We start from the raw sequence: 16252 nt of genomic DNA on the forward strand, positions 1-16252 counted from the left end.
CCGCGTCAGGTTTGATGGGCTTGACGAAGTGTTCCAGTCCATACAGCTGCAACATCTGAGCTCGAGAGAAATCTCTGATGGGTTCAGCGATACCGTTGAGCGCCATATAGATGATTTGTCTGGTACCAGCCTCATCCAGTCTGGGATCACGAGCATCGAAATTGACAGGCTTGTCTGGCTCTGGGTTCCAGTTGCCAGGGTGCAAGGGTACTGCTTGGGTAATGCCAGTGACAGCTGGCGGCGATGTGATCCCCAGAACGCCTCCCCAGATGAGAAGGCGCGATTGCTGAATGCTCAGTTGCGCCAGCAGTAGCTCTTCGCTGTGCGAACCCTCGTGCGCGGGGTTGATCAGATTGATTGACTCAACACAATTGCTGAACAGGCTCACAAGACCGAGCGCATCGGAGAGCGCGTGGGTCTGCTGCTCGTTCTGGAGAGGAGGATTCGGCATTATTGCGCTGCGCTGCGATGTCACGTATATTGTTGTGCAAGACTCATGCCCCGACTCAGAAGACCGACGTCGTAGATCGTCAAATCATAATTTATTACATTCAAGCTCGCAACGCGCATTTTAAGGTTTGCGCTGTCGTGACGTTGATGGCGTTCTAGAACCCTTGTTTTCAAGCATTTGCGACCCAACAGAGTCAACAGAACCGACGTGTAACCTGGGATCAAAGGGAAAGCTGAAGCGCGGAGGGCCCTCTAGATTGGAGATCAAGAAAGATAAGATAACGACCGAAATTGTTCAGATACCATCACACCAGGTCGCCGATGCTCGAGTCGCATTACGAATTGTTCAACTGGGTGGTCTATCGCTCTGTGGCTGTTGTGTATAATTTGATCAGGTGGCATGCTATGTGGTCTATTTGTATTTCCCCTCTTAATGCTTGAAAACAATGCATCCTCGCTTTTTGGTATAACCTCCTTGCGCCCAACTCCTCCGATGCAGTGGTGAGTGAGATTGCTGTCACTCTGTACGGGCTCGTATCGTTCCAGACGTGACTGGTCTCTCGCATTCTTATGCACCTTTCCTTGCGAACCTGGCGAGAGCAGGGCCCAGCTCGACATGACCTTGTCGCCCCTTGCTGTTCCTCTTTGCCTGCTCTTTCCTGAGCTCTTGAATACGAACCTTTCTCTCGTCGATGATGTTCTTGCTGCCCTTCTTCCTCAGGTACTTCCTCAGACTGCTATTTTTTCCTCTTCCTCTGTTCTTCAACTTGGCGATGGGATCTTCGGGCGGCGCATCGAGGTCCTTCTCCTTCTGTCGTTGCTCGTGAGAAGCGCGATCCAGGTTACCGATGAAGTCTGGCTCAAGCGAGATCATCTCTGGCTGCAGCTTGTTGAGCAGGCTCTTGACCTCGGCTTCCTGGCGCTGTTTGGTGTCCTCGTAGGGGTTGACCTCGAGAGCGTCGTAGTTGGGCTCTCCTGCTCCGGGCACAATGGCGCTGCTGAAGCCTTTATTGTGACTTATTCCGAGAACATCTTCGAAAGGACACCAACGCACCCTCTCGATGCGCTGGCCTTCCCCACCCCATGCGAGGTAAGGACTCTGAACTTTTTCTTGATCGCTAGCATTCTTCTTGAACAGGTCCTTCCATACCGTGGTCTGGGTGCCCCAGCCTACCGCGGTGAGGTTGCGATCTGAGATGGCGATGGAGGTGGCGGGCTGACGTAGAAAGTAGTTGTTGACCTCCTTGAACATGCGAATGTCCCAGACGGACATCTTCATGTCCTGTCCGCCAGACACCATATATCGGCCCTCGCGATCCATTGCCAACGACCTCACCGGGCCTCTGTGAGCCAGCATCTTGACGAGAGGCTTGGTGTCGTTTGGAGACCACAGGCTGACGGTTCCGTTCTGGTGACCGACATGGAGCACGGCGTTGTGGGGATTCTGGGCGAAGGCGGTCGGAGAGCCCTGCTTGGTGGGCATCTGGGCAACGAGACGACCGGTGCTCGTGTCTTGATACTTCAGGTAGCCCGCATTGCCGATGGTGGCAAGGAGGAAGTGGTAGGGGAGGAACTCCATGTGGGTGACGTCGATGTGATCTTGGAGATTGTGGATCTCGACACCTTGGGCGTCGTAGATGTAGACGTATTTCTTCTGCGCCACAGCAAAATACTGGTTGTTGTGCAGCCACTTGGCGTCCCGGACGGTCTCGTTGAGGTTCAGTTCGCAGCCGAGTTTGCCGTCCCTCCAGTCCATGGTGGCGATGTGACCTTTTCGCCCGGCGAGCAGTAATTCTCTGCCGTTGCGCGTGTAGTCTGCCGTGTAGGGTCCCAGTCCCTCCAGCCTCAACTCGAAGCCCTTCTTCGCCGTCTCGAGGCCGACCTCGCTCTGTATATCGGCCTGTCGTACTTTGTAGGTTCTCTCCAGCTCTCCCTCGGGCTCCAGGAAGCCTGACGTGTTCTCGAACAGGATCTCCGAGTCTTTGGCCTTGACGGCGGCATCCTTGTATTTGTTCTCCAGGGCGCGCAGGTTGCCCCGAAGCTTCCTGTCTCTGACGCCGCGTGTCTGGATCCTCTGACCACGGCCATATTCCTTTTGTGCAACGAGAGCCCTCCTCTTGACTTCGGCGGCGTCTGGGTCGACTGGTGCAGGCGCGGCTGCGGGTGCGAGAGCGGTGGGGGTGGTGCGCTGCGTCGGCGGCGCGGCCGTGACTTGGGTCCTCTCTTCGGTAGCCATATTGGAATAGATCTGTGGGTCTTCTTGGACTTATGACTTGCACATGGCGACGGTGATTGTTGGTTGTTGCAACAGAGAGAAACCGACGCTCACAAAAGTTCAAAAGTCCAAAAGTCCAAAAGTCCGAGCGACTTCCTCCAACATTTCTGTTGCAAATCTTGGCATTCGTCCGCTCTTTTCCCACAAAATAAACTCCGATGTCCGTCACTCAACTCGAGCGGGCAACTCCCGTCTGCAACGCAACATTCAGGGAGCATCCTCTCAAGGCTTGCATTAATCACATTGTTAATACCGAGGCTCTCAACAGTCGAACTTGTGGGATCGACATATCGACATGTTCTTCTTCCAGCATAGCGGACATTATCGACAGCTCCCGCCGTGCATCTGTGCGGATCCTTCGACCAAAAACCCTGCTGTTCTACTTTGTCATACCTGTAGATAAATTTGGGTGCAATCTATATGTCTGCCCATACTTGTACAGGAGAGTCGCATGTATTGGTTGTATCGTATAAGGCGTCCACTCGCAGATTGTCTCAGTCCACGGAAGGGCCCTTTCCATCTGTGGAACCTGCGTTAGATCAAGCCTAGCCTACCCTGGTCGTGCCTCTACTGCATGTTTCGACAATCCACCTTACCGTAGGAGGACATGGTACGGCGGTTTTAGCCCCCCATTCTAATTATAAGTACCCGCACTGCCGTCAGGTCTCCATCGCTCTCTTGTTCCTTCGAACACAAATGACGTGAAAGTCATGCCGCGAAAGGAAGGACGACATCAAGCTTTCAAATGCCTCATCGACTAGTGAGTGGATGAGGTGTGGATCGACTGACCGACCGACCGACCGACCGCGAATAATGCCTCCTTCGAGTCACTTGATCAAGTATATAAAGCCCACGCCGCTGTTCGTGAATTTTGTCTCCTCATTCTCATCGTAAATTCTCATTCTGGCTCACTGCAATCCTCGTCGAGATGGTTACTTGCAAGAGCTTTGGCATCGCAGTCGCTGTTTTCCTGGCACAGGCTCCAGTCAGACATGCACTCTGCGACAAAGAAGTATTTGCCCATCTGATCATCGGCAACACCTATGGCTATACACAGGCAGACTTTTTGAACGACATCAAGGCCGCTCATAACGCAGGCATCGATGGCTTCGCTCTCAACATAGCTACGCCCGCAGTCTTCCCAGCCACGGATGAATCCTTGAACAACGTTTATTCTGCCGCCGAGCAGTACAACAATGGCTTCAGTCTGTTTCTTTCCTTCGACTATGGTGCCGCACCTGACTGGGATCCGACCATGATCATTTCATACATCAACGAGTACAAGGATAGTGCAGCGCAATTCAAGTACAACGGCAAGCCTTTTGTTTCCACATTCGAGGGTCCAGGTCATGCGAGTAATTGGGATGACATCAAGACCCAGACGGGTTGTTTCTTCGTGCCCGACTACTCGAGTCTAGGAGCGAGTGCTGCTGCCGCCCTTCCGGAAGTCGATGGACTCTTTTCCTGGGACGCTTGGCCCAATCATGAGGACAGCGTTCCAACCGCGGATCAAGACGTGAGCATGCTGTGTATCGAGATTGACGTATGAATACTGACGCATAAACCAGTACCAAAATGCCTTGGCTGGTCGTCCGTACATGATGCCCGTCAGTCCTTGGTTCTATACGAATGTCTATGGCAAGAACTGGATCTGGCACACAGACGAACTTTGGTCTCTACGTTGGGACCAGGTCTTCCAGTTCAACCCGACATTTATCGAGCTGCTGACCTGGAATGACTGGGGCGAGAGTCATTATATCGGTCCTCTCACGACGATAACTTCAGATATCCCGGCGGGAGCGCAATGGTATACCTCAAACATCCCTCACAACGCATGGTTGAACGATCTGCCATATTATGTTGCAAAGTACAAGAGCGGTGGAGTGGAGCCTGCTGCGAGCTCGTATACTCATCACATCACGTTCTGGTACCGACTCAATCCAAAGGCAGCATGCTCGGCTGATGGTACGACATGCAACAGCGCAGAGAACGGTCAAACGGAATACCCTGTCACGGACTGCGCCACGGATCAGATCAACTTTGCCATTTTCACTCCGAGCAAGGCGACCGTCACGGTCACGGTGGGCGGGGTCGCTCTCCCCGTGCAGACTGCAACGGCGGCTGGTTTGTTCCACGGTAGTGTTCAGTATGGGTCGGCGAGGGGTGCAGTGGTTGTGTCGGCGAGCATGAGCGATGGATCGACTATGGAGACCGCGGCAGGGCCCGACATTACCGACAGTTGTACCGATGGAAACGTTAACTGGAATGCTTGGGTGGGAGGTAGCTGAAGGGGTCGTGACGCGAGCCGCGGGGGTGTAGACCTGTCTACCTATGTAGACTACGTAGACTTGACGAGAATACTGCAATTTCATGGCAAATGTCTCCACCCGTCATTGTCATTGCCAGACATCAACGATTGCGATTCATCCTCTGTTCTAATCTACGGAGTCCAGTAATCAAGCAGATGTTTATAAGGTAGACATAAAAGGTAGAGGTGAGAGACAGGGTCCCGGTCAGTACCTACAGTAAGGTACCTTATCAAAGAGAGAGCGGTCTTGGCGCGGGCAGTGGTCCCGACGTCAGCGGGGACCGACTTGTCTTGTTTAGGAGTTGCCTGCCTCAAGGTACTGTACTGTCTATCTACTCTACCTTTACTGTCTATCTACTCTACCTTTGTGCCATCAACACCACCATATTGCAAACCTTGCGCTCTACTCCAGACGCAGAACAGTCAAAGCTGCAGAGACAAAACAAGTCGACATCATTTCGAGAGACGTAATTCTGCATAATCAACAAACGACGAGACGACCACGCCAACGACAAGATGGCCCAAGACCCTAGAGCTCTGCTCCAGAAGGTGCCCTACTGCTGAGACAGAGAGAAAAGGGCAAAGAAAAGGGCTGATGAGAGAGACAGGCAGACAAGGCAGCAGCGAGCGCGGGTTCGGGCTTCAGTTTCTTCGGCGGCAAGACGGACAAGTACGAGAACGCAGTCGAGTTGTACACACAAGCGGCCAACGCCTTTCGCATGCAAAAGCAAGGTATTTCTCTCTGATATTCCAAAGAGAGAAAGAAGCGAGAAGGTTGACGAGAAACGCCGAAAACAAACAGGCAAATCAGCAGGACTCGCCTTCGAGCAAGCCGCGCAACTGCAGACCCAAAAACTCAACGAACCCGACGACGCAGCCAACACGCTGACCGAAGCCTTCAAGGCGTACCGCACCGAAGAGCCCGAGGAGGCGGCGCGCGTGCTCGAGCTGGCCATCTCGCACTACACGCTCAAGGGCAACTTCCGGCGGGCGGCGACGCAGAAGCAGAATGTCGCCGAGCTGTACGAGGTGACGCTGGGCGACAACAAGCGCGCGCTCGAGGCCTACGAGACGGCGGCGTCGTGGTACGAGAGCGACAACGCAGAGGCGCTGGCCAACAAGTTGTTTCTCAAAGTCGCCGATCTGGCCGCGCTCGAGGGCGATTACTACAAGGCCATCGAGCAGTACGAGAAGGTGGCCAGGTCGTCCATCAACAACAATCTGATGAAGTGGTCGGTCAAGGAGTATCTGCTCAAGGCGGGCATCTGTCACTTGTGCACAGGAGTGAGTTTTCTCTTTTCTTTTTGTCTCGTTGATGATTAAATAATTGTACAGGACATGGTGGGCACGACACGAGCACTCGAGAGCTACCAGGACCTCGACAACACCTTCCCGTCGACGCGCGAGTGCCAGCTGCTCAACGACCTCAAGGAATCCGTGGACCAGGGCGAGCAGGAGATGTTTGCCGACAAGCTCTATCAGTTCGACCAGATGAGCAAGCTGGACAAGTGGAAGACGACGCTGCTGTTGAGGGTCAAGAATGCGATTGAGGAGAAGGGCGAGGATTTCTCGTAGGTTCGAAGGAATGCCTTCGTTCTCGTCTCCTACCCTGTCCTTTGTTGCCATACAATACAGGCAAAGTAGACTTTTGACAGCAGTAGGATGACGATGTGGGCTCATATACAGAGCGGACACGGGTGTTTGGGTGTGGGTTGCTCTGCAGGCGTAGTATAGTGTGTGTCCTGTATTCTGTATTCTCTCCCCGCAGTTTCTGTGGACTGTAGCAGTCTTGTGTCGGGGGGTTTTGTATCGTTCCATTACGGTGGTTTCTTGCCTGTGAAGCAAGCGACTCTTCCTTCCTTCCAGACAGACAGACGGACAGACGGCCGGACGGGGCGAATCCTTCTCGCAACTGGAAGTGGTGGTGGATGTAGTCGTAGTGAACCAGTCGAGTCTTTTGAGATCAAGATCATGGGTTCTCCTTGTTGTCATCCTTCGGTTCCTTGGTGGGACTACTACTACTACTACTACTACTACTACTACTCGAGCTACGACCGCCGAAAGCACTCCCGAAAGCGCCGAGGCCGAACCAGCCGACACTCGGTTTGGCAGCAGCGGCGACGTCGGCTTTCGTTTCCTCGAGTGTCTGCTTGACTTCTCGTCCTATGGACTGGTCGTTTGAGATGATTGTGGTGCTTGTGGTAGGGCTGTCATCATCGGGAGAAGAATGCTGGGTTTGGAATTGGCCCGATTGTTTCTCTGCGGCTTGTCTCTGGAATTCGGGACCCAGAGTCGCGTAGGCTGCAGTTCGATTAGAGTTGGTCAGTCCGATGGAGGAAGAGAAAGACTTGCCAGTGCAGACACCGCAGACTGTGGCGAGGATCGGGCCTGATGCTCTTGCGAGAGACATGGTTGATTTTTTGTAAATTCAGTTGCTTGCCTGAGATGAAATTGGGTGGAAATTGTGGTATAGGGTATAGCCAGTCAGAGTGAAGCTGCATGTGTTTTGGCAAATAATGGAAGGAGCAGTACTGTAGCTCGAGAGTTATGAGCGTCATGCCAAGCCTCTCGGGAATCTTTAATGTTTCCAGCGTCGTTGGAGACGGGAAGGAAAGTGAAAGGACGAAACGAACGCGTCTGGACGCGTCTCTCTCTTCAGGGTTGGAATATTGCTCATTGCTAGAATACTATCCATCTGCCACTTTCTCAGAGTAGAAGGTGCAATTACTGCTTCTGTAAACCCGTAACTGCCTGGACTGTACACCTGCATCTTACCTGGCGATTTATCCCACACACGTACACTCACACAACATAAGGTACCTTACCTACAGATATTCGACATATCCCATATCTGTGCTCGTCCAACCAGTGCCATGCTCCGCTTCTGATCTCTTTCCTTCTTCTCTCGTCTTTCTTTCCTTCACATGACATCGACATGAAGCACGAGCCCACCAATGTCGGTATGGAGAGAGCGTGGTTATGTCCCAGACTCGGATGAAGAAGAGGAGGAATCCGGTGGTCTTTTCTTTGACCGCAACGATGGCCATGACGATGACAGAGACACAGATAGACGGGGCAAGAGACATGATGCACACGATGATGGAGGTCGGAGCAGGGATAATACACCTTCCGACGTCGCCAGTCAAGAGTTGGGTCTGAGTGCACAGAGAAAGTGGCCTCAGGCATCCCAAGCTGTCCAGGCATCCACAATCGACCATGGCGATGACCACCTGTGCATCCTATCGTCAGACCACGACGAGGCGCCTCCCTCACCAACGCTGTCTATCCCGCGACGCCACGACGATAACGACGACGGAAACAAAGGTGGCCGACTTCCCAAGTTGAACAAGTACACCAAGATAGAAAACCCCAGCCTCGAACCCATCGTTGTCATTCCGCAATACCCATCCACTACCGACGTCGGAAACTTCTTCCCCAGCAGTCTGCCCACAGACATTGATGTACCAGAACTGCCACCGAGCTCGACACCTCTGCAACCTCAGTCTCAACCTCAACCTCGGCCCGACAGTCCCTCCCTCGGGCGCCGCGCCTCGGTGTCGAGTTCCGATCTCTCTGATGTCGACCTGCACATCCTCGCCTCTTCGCATCCTCCTTACGACCGTTTCTCATCCACACACGATGCTGCTTTCCGCGCCTTGGCTGCTCCCGTCCGCAACTTTCGAACCCGCAAAGCCATCCAACTGCACCCCTACCTGCTCGAGCAAGAGAAATACCGTCAGGCACTCAAGGCTCGTGGCTATCGACCCGTCCACGTCGCCACTTCCCAGCAGAGACCGCAGGATCACGCCGAGGACACGCAAGAGCAGGAATTCAACAACGATGGCTTCGTCGTGTCAAACAGTCAGAAAGCCACTCAGGAAACCACGCCGCCAGACTCGTCTGAGTCCTCTATGCCGACCCAAGTCGTTGCCACCCAGTATCCACGCTACCGTCGCGATCGGCCTCTACTTCGCTTGAGCAGCAGTGATGAGGAAGAAGCCGGAGGGTATGAACGACCCCTGCCTGCTGGCATCCAGTATGGCGCCAAACGCCGCAAGACTCTCGACACTCCCGTCACCTCGGCCCACTCGCTGCCTCATCCTTCCTCGGCATCTGCCTCAACGGGCAAACTTCCCTCTCTTAGTCTTGCTCAGCGATCACTGTCGCTCCATGCTCCGTCTTCACCGCCCTCGACCTCTAGTCCGCCCAGCCTCGACGACACCCCGCTTGCTGTTCCTCGCTTCAGACGACCACGAGGGCTGACGCCACTGGCCATCGAGACCCCTGTACCCTCCTCTCCGCCGCCGCCGGGGCGCACTGAATCCTCTCGTCGCCCTCCTCAGACCTTGTCAGACTCGGACTCCGATCGCCCTTCCAATCCATCAGCATCGCCAGCTCCCGCGGCCGAGGAAATGGACATACAACGCATGAGGAAACGCATCAGAGGCGTGCTGCCGGCCTCGTGGCTGAACCTCGATCGCAAGACGCAGCGGACACCGTCTCATCCCACGCACAACCACAAAGACGATACCCCGAAGCCTCCCGTTCCCGTCAAAGGTGTCGCACAGCGTGTCAGCTCTGCGAATGCAAGTCTACGGAGGAAGTCGACCATTGTGCTTTCTGACGATTCCGAAATGTCCGACGCCTCCTTGCCCAAACTCCCACCCATTGACGGCCCTGCAACGACGCCACATTCTCCTCGGCTACGACAGTTGAAACCCTTTGATGACACTGCCGAGGTGGAAGAATACGATGAAATCGACCGTATGCTGCCAAACCCTACACGCGCGAGCAACAGTAAAAGAAGCAAGAAGACGCAGTCCAGACTGACGGATGCTTTTGTCAGAGCGAAAGATGGCGAGCACCAGCGAAATCGTGTTTCTGGGCCTACGACCACGGGCAGTGGTAATCGAGCAGGAGCCAAGAAGATACGACCGTGGACGAGACGACCCCAACGGCCGGTGCAGCTCAGTATCCTTGATGTCAACCCAGATGTCACCAGACAACCCAAAGGTCAACCCAAGTTCCTCCGTCTCGCCGCTCGTCAAGCTCGAAAGAGGCCCGATCTTGCACGCCAGAGCCCCACGCAAAAGACTGTGCGTCTGGCCACACACGACGACACCCTGGATGCCGTGCTCCCACTCAAGTCATGGCGAGAAGGACGACTCAAGCCGGCAACCTTTGTAGACTTGTTCGACGAAGAAATTGACCCAGCGGATCGCATGTCCTTGTCGACCAGCACGTCAATCAGGAGGGCCTTGGAGCGGGCAAACATGAGCACGCATGCCCGCATCGCATCAGATACCAGCAGGAATGCCATTGCAAAAGCCAAAAGGCGTGCTCTCAGACCGAAGCAAGCATTTGCGACCAGTTTACGTCCAGGCCAACTCGAGACCATGACGTCGAGACAAGACCCCGATCGTGACCTCCTGACTTTTGCTCCGCCGCCCTCCCGTCTTTTGCAGATCTTCCGCAAGGACAGAGCCGACGGTCCACCCTTACGCTTCCGCCTCGAGAGGTTCCTCGAGGATAGAGACACCGTCACTGCAGGCGGTGAGGCGGACAACAATGGAGATGTCGCCATGCAGGACGTTTCTGCCGTAGAGAATCGCTCTGCACCCAGGAAAGGGCGCAAGCGCTTGGCGCGTCGTGTGGACGTCGAGCTCCGTACATTTCGCCAACCTAGTGAGCCAATTCCGGTTGAGATTGCGAGCGACAGTGCACCCCCGCTCATAGTCAATGCTTGCGAGGTAATTGACGAGGCGACGTTACAGGGTCTGGGTCCTTCTGGAACACGCTATCCTGTTGACTTTGATGTACGACCTTTGGAGATGGGCACTTACTTCCACCCGAGCACTTTCATCGGTAGCGGGGGTCTCGCGGATGCTCTTTCCATAGAAGAACGTGACCTGGATCTGCCGGCAGGACGAATCACTATCCCTCTTAGAGAGCAAACCCTGGAATGGAGTGGGTGGAATGAGGATGTCTCAGCTGGGCTCGCAAGCATTCTTGAATTCTCAAGTTCCAGCTTACAGTCACTATCCGACGTCCAGGATCACGAGCGCAACCTTCTAGAAAACCTTTCCTCCTGGACCACTATCGATCGTGTTCTCAAATTGATAATCAAGTACTGCTCTGAGTGCTTATACTTTATTGATCCCGTTGATCGACTATCTTGCCTCACTAGGTTTTCCCGATTCGTCGCAGACTTTGAGGAAATCCTCCAAGATCACGCGTCCAACCTCAGGCAGGTCCCAGATCACGCCGTCCGCATGGAGAAAACACTACTGGATTCCACATTGTACTTGCTGTGTCTCCGCGCACAGCTGGTTCATATTGCGCAGCCTCTTGGAGTGGATATACAGACACAGACAGATCTCATGCAGAGGCTGACGAAGACGGCTCGCAACGTTCTGTCTATCTGCTTTCCTAAGCATTTCTCTGCCCTGCGGTCTTTCCTGGAAGATCACAGACGTCATGCCAGGCGAGAAACTGGCATACATGACAACGAAATGGCTGTCAAATGTGCCGTGGTTGTCAATCACGTCTTATCCTCGGTGTCATCGCCTATGAGCCTCTCGGGTCTTCTTTTCGAGCAGTACACCAGCAGCGCACACCTGTCGAACAGCGTCCGAACACTGGATCAGATCTGGTACGATATTTTCACTGTGCAGCCAATCCTCGAGCTTGATCGGCGAGGAATCTATCATCCGGGTAGCCGATACCAATCTCCGAATGAAGCCTGGGCTGCTGTACGAAGCTTGCTGGATCGTTCTCTGAAATTGTCCGCCATCACCGTGCGGTCTGGAAGAAGTACAACAGCAAACGAGTATGTGCGTACCTGCTTCTCGCGCGTGTACCAATTCATTACGCGATGGGGCTGGCGTCAGTGTGAAACGGTCCTCGGTGCAATCTACGACTTCTTTGCCCGAAATGGTTTCCGCCACTTGCACGAAGAGCAAGTTCGAGGTTCTCCACAATTCCTAGAGGATCTCGATAAGACACCTGAGATCCAGCTGGACAATGCCGATCCTGCATTCCACATCTTCTTGAAACTACTCGTGGTGGGAATCCAAGCTCTGCAGACAATCCTTCCAAAGCACAAAATCCGTGGCTTCGCCTGGAGATTCATACCTAACCATGGGCGGACTTACCAGAAAGACCAAGAGCTTGTCCAATCGGACTTGGACGCGCTGCGTAACAACCACGACCTGCTATGCACTCTCTACTGGGTATTGCCACCGGGGAGTGGACCACGCTTACAGATGATTCAGAGCCTTGTTGATCACACTTCTTCTCATCAAGAAGCCTGCCGACTCTCAGTCCATGCATGGGCCTTATTGGCGAGATACCACACCGCGAACGGCCAGCGGTTCGATGATCTAAATACGCTAGCTGCGTGGTTCAAGGATATGCTTGTAACAACCATGTCTCAATATCGTCTGGCACGCTCCGAAGTCGAGACTCAGTACGCCGCAGAACGCGCCATGGGATCCACCAGCATTACTGAAGCCATGGTCGAGGCAACAATTGCGAGCAATCAGCGCAGCATTCTAGCAATCGTGATGGATCTGTTGCATGCACTCCAACAAACTGTCTGTGTTTCTACTTCGTGGGACATATCGCGTGAACTGTTGGAGCTTTCGGGTCTAATAGAAGTATTTGACCTCTTTGACGCCGCCCAACCGAAGGTCTTTGGTCCTATCGCTCAGGCTCTTGCAGTCGTCCAGGACCTTCACCATACCAAGCCAGCACCTCAGATCGTCGAAAGCCAGCCAACCACTGAAGATAGCCAGGAGTACGGCGATTGGTCGTACCTCGAAGATATCGAAGACGGGCTTGTCGAGACTACTGTAGAAACCCGAAATTCTGCTATGGGCTTTGTCCATGGTCCGTCGGCCAAGTTGCTATCTTCAGCATTCGGCTCGGACACGAGCCCCGACGACGACTTGCTGAAGACACTGGTGGATACATGGCACTTGATAGCATCATATCACGTCAAAGAGGGCGTCAACGAATGGCATCATTACTTGGATGCTTACAGCCCGAACTCATGGTTCCAGCTGCGCCTCACAGACCAAAGGCGGAAATACACGGCTTACTTCTTGTCAGTCGTCGTTGATGGCACACCTTCGATATTGCAGGAGCATCGGGCGATCTTCCTGGGGACTTGGCTACTGAGTCTGTTGGAGCGGGAGTCGTTGCTGAAGTTCCAGCATACGCTCACGAGCAGCTTACTCAACGCCATTCCAGACGATGTTCTGCTGTATAATCTGCCGTTTGCGTCTGATGGTCGTACTGGCCGCTACAACATCAGCTTGACCGATCTCCGTGCGCGACGCGAGAGTCTTGTCGAGTGCATTCTGTCGAACATGCAAGCCTCGTATTCGAACGCTATCGAGTCAATGTCTAGTACCACGCAAGAGATGAAGGCCGAATACGCCGAGATGCTCAAACAGGCCATGACCTTTATGCGGAAGAATTACGAAGAGCTCCAGCAAGCATCCTCGACAAGGGACGACACTCGAAGCACTGCTCAAGGTGCATATGTCTTGTTCGTACAAAACATCATATCCTCGATGCAACAGTACACGTTCGATATATGCAAGATCGACAAGTTCTTTGTCGATTCTTCTGCATTCCCGCTGCCTTCCCATGATCCCACCTATGTCGTTGGGCGTCTGAAACGCTATGCATTCAAGCTCGAGAACTCGAGGGCGCGCAAAGAATTGTCGATGTTTATGCAGACGGTCAGCGAGCGAGCAGCCCTTGACAATGAGCAGATTTATCTTGCTGGTCAGCTTCACCAGGCGATGACCGGTAGGGGAGCAGTAGCGTTGCGGACTTTCTTGATGTCTACCATTTTCCCGGCATATATTGAAGCCGCACAGACTCACATTTGTGGATGGATCCTTGCCTTACCTCTGATTCAAGCGACAACCGCAGTATTCCAAGATCTGTTCTACGATTTTAATGCTCAATCAGACATCGAGGCCAATATTGGAGCTTTAACCGCCATGCTTTCTGCGGTACTTCGGATGAATCTACGATGTGTACAATATCCAAGTCTAGTTGAGCAGCCGCATATATTGCACCTACTCGGTACTTCTTTCCGATTGAGTCAGTCTTGTCTGACGGTGGTCGATCACGTCAAGCGGAGGAGTGAAGAGGCCGTGGAGCCTGCACAGATCATCCATCTATTCTTGCTGCTGGGCCGACTTCTCCAGAACCTCTTCCCATTCGTCGACATGGCCGAGCATCCAGACCTTGACAATCCTCCTAGGATACCTCCACCTCGACACGGCGACGCTGCGAGATTTAGCAGTGACAATCTCCGCAGTGACCTGGACAGATACTGGGCGAGGCGCGGTAGCGAATACTTTGTGATTCGTGGCAACAATACAAGAGAAGTTCAAGTGGATTTGGGGCCGATGGAATTCGAACGAGATATTGCCATGCAAGCGTTGGCAGACTTTCTGAATGATTACGACGTCATCTTCATGCGTCGACCGAGAGTCGAAGATGCGAGCATGATACCAATGGTATTTTTATGATGTGAAATGTACAAGTATATACAATGTATCTATAGGAAGAGAAAAGAAGCCATTGATAGTATCGATGTATCAAGTAATCACCCTAAGGTACAACAGTGTTACAAATACCATCGTTCTTCCGCTCAAATCAACATTGCGCTGTCTTTCATTCGGAACGACTACTACTTCTGATGTGACTCAATTTCTCTTGTGTAATTGTATTATGGAAAAACCTCATGCCCTACTACAACAAAAACCATACATGAGGTGGGTAAATGTCGATACTCGCAAAAGTTACCTGTTCCGTACACAAAGTGGAGTTTCACCGAGTTCAGGTTTGGTGCTTGGCGGGAGGTGTGCTAAAAGACCCGTATAAAACATCGAAGATACGGTAAGGTAGGTAAGGTGGGCTCACTGAACGGATAAATGGTATGTGGTGCTTGAAGTTGTCTTCTCGCAATGATTACCTATATGGTACTGAGAGGCACCGTATCATTTGGTTGTATACAACTGTTTGAATGCAGCAGGATACAAAAAGCGATGCATGCTGTGGTGCCTTGCGTAAGCCAACCCCACCATCTGTTTATTTGCCCTGTCTCGATTCTGCCTCGCGGTCGCTTCAGGATCCCTCCTCTTCCTCCACACCCCTCGCCCCTCGCTCGTCCTCGCAACATTTTCCTGATTGTTTTATGAGTCGGATATGAAAGTGAACGGGAAGAAGGCCGCGCGTGCATAGCTTGTCACAGTACTGACATAATTTTATTGTCTGGCCTTGCGATGTTTCTTCTCCTTTGGACAGTTCTTTACCGCAATTTTATCTCCTTGATCCTTCTCCACAAAGTCGGTGTCGTTCCCGTCTCTCCGCCATTTCTGGTATGATTACCTACCTAGCTAGAAGGCTCGTTTGACGATTGTTATAGGTAATTTACACTGATTTCTATTCTCTTGTCTTTGTTTTTTCGTCTTGATCTGACGATGGCTTATTGTTTGTGATCGCATCAGTGCGAAAGATGATACGGATCCTGTTGTTGCAATCCATGTCGGACGCCCTTCGTTGTTGCCAATGCCACGGAGCTGTCCATGCATCCGTAATTGTCTTGTCTACATTTTATGCATACGCAAAAGATGGAAATCAACTCATTTTCATCTTCATATGCTTACTCCCTTTTGATGAAAAAGGGGATCCACCCTATAGGCATCTTAGTTTCGTGGCAGCTTACGTACCCTGATTCGTTGATTCTTTCCGTGCATGCTTTCGTTAAATGGTACGATGTACTTACCGTACCTTGGATATATGTTGTGTCACCGCCCACTTCTACATTGTCCATTTTTGTTTCTCGAGGTCCAGATCCTGCTTTTCTGTGTATAGTAGCCGGTCGTTGTCCCTCGTTCGGTCGCTTCTGTCGATTCCTACCTCCACTGGCTTCGCTTTCGCGATCGCCATTGCGACTACACCGCCAATCCTTACGGACAAGCGTTTTGATACGCTGGCTACTATCGTGCCAGCAGACGGTCAAAAATCTGCTGATTTCTATCGAGTCCTCCATGAACAGCCATTTTCGCTGTAACCAGAAATATCGTCAGACGACTCTGTTTCATTATGGCACCTCATCTCGAAGCAAAAGCGATACCACGACCAAGAAAAGGTTCTTCTTCCCTACGACCAGAGACGAAGAAAGTCAGCTT

General features: G+C 52.6%; 5 protein-coding genes across 5 annotated transcripts; 3 read left to right on the forward strand and 2 right to left on the reverse strand.

Annotated features, from left to right (window-relative positions):
- Positions 1-1018: 1018 nt before the first annotated feature.
- AAFC00_006102 (uncharacterized protein) lies at positions 1019-2686 on the reverse strand (the record flags this gene model as incomplete). Its single annotated transcript, XM_069346000.1, has 1 exon — positions 1019-2686. The coding sequence occupies one exon, from the start codon at positions 2684-2686 to the stop codon at positions 1019-1021; it is 1668 nt and encodes a 555-aa protein (XP_069197212.1).
- A 967-nt stretch (positions 2687-3653) lies between these two features.
- Positions 3654-5013, forward strand: AAFC00_006103 (uncharacterized protein; the record flags this gene model as incomplete). Its single annotated transcript, XM_069346002.1, has 2 exons — positions 3654-4241; positions 4294-5013. 2 exons carry the CDS (start codon positions 3654-3656, stop codon positions 5011-5013), a joined length of 1308 nt encoding a protein of 435 aa, XP_069197213.1.
- Positions 5014-5549: 536 nt separating this feature from the next.
- AAFC00_006104 (uncharacterized protein) lies at positions 5550-6608 on the forward strand (the record flags this gene model as incomplete). The annotated part of the gene is made up of 4 exons (XM_069346003.1): positions 5550-5582; positions 5642-5765; positions 5836-6317; positions 6369-6608. The coding sequence occupies 4 exons, from the start codon at positions 5550-5552 to the stop codon at positions 6606-6608; spliced, it is 879 nt and encodes a 292-aa protein (XP_069197214.1).
- A 394-nt stretch (positions 6609-7002) lies between these two features.
- AAFC00_006105 (uncharacterized protein) lies at positions 7003-7443 on the reverse strand (the record flags this gene model as incomplete). The annotated part of the gene is made up of 2 exons (XM_069346004.1): positions 7003-7334; positions 7386-7443. The coding sequence occupies 2 exons, from the start codon at positions 7441-7443 to the stop codon at positions 7003-7005; spliced, it is 390 nt and encodes a 129-aa protein (XP_069197215.1).
- A 544-nt stretch (positions 7444-7987) lies between these two features.
- Positions 7988-14587, forward strand: AAFC00_006106 (uncharacterized protein; the record flags this gene model as incomplete). The annotated part of the gene is made up of 1 exon (XM_069346005.1): positions 7988-14587. One exon carries the CDS (start codon positions 7988-7990, stop codon positions 14585-14587), a length of 6600 nt encoding a protein of 2199 aa, XP_069197216.1.
- Positions 14588-16252: the final 1665 nt, after the last annotated feature.

Source organism: Neodothiora populina, assembly GCF_041146345.1.
Source record: "Neodothiora populina strain CPC 39397 chromosome Unknown canker_contig_7, whole genome shotgun sequence".
Classification (NCBI taxonomy): domain Eukaryota; kingdom Fungi; phylum Ascomycota; class Dothideomycetes; order Dothideales; family Dothioraceae; genus Neodothiora; species Neodothiora populina.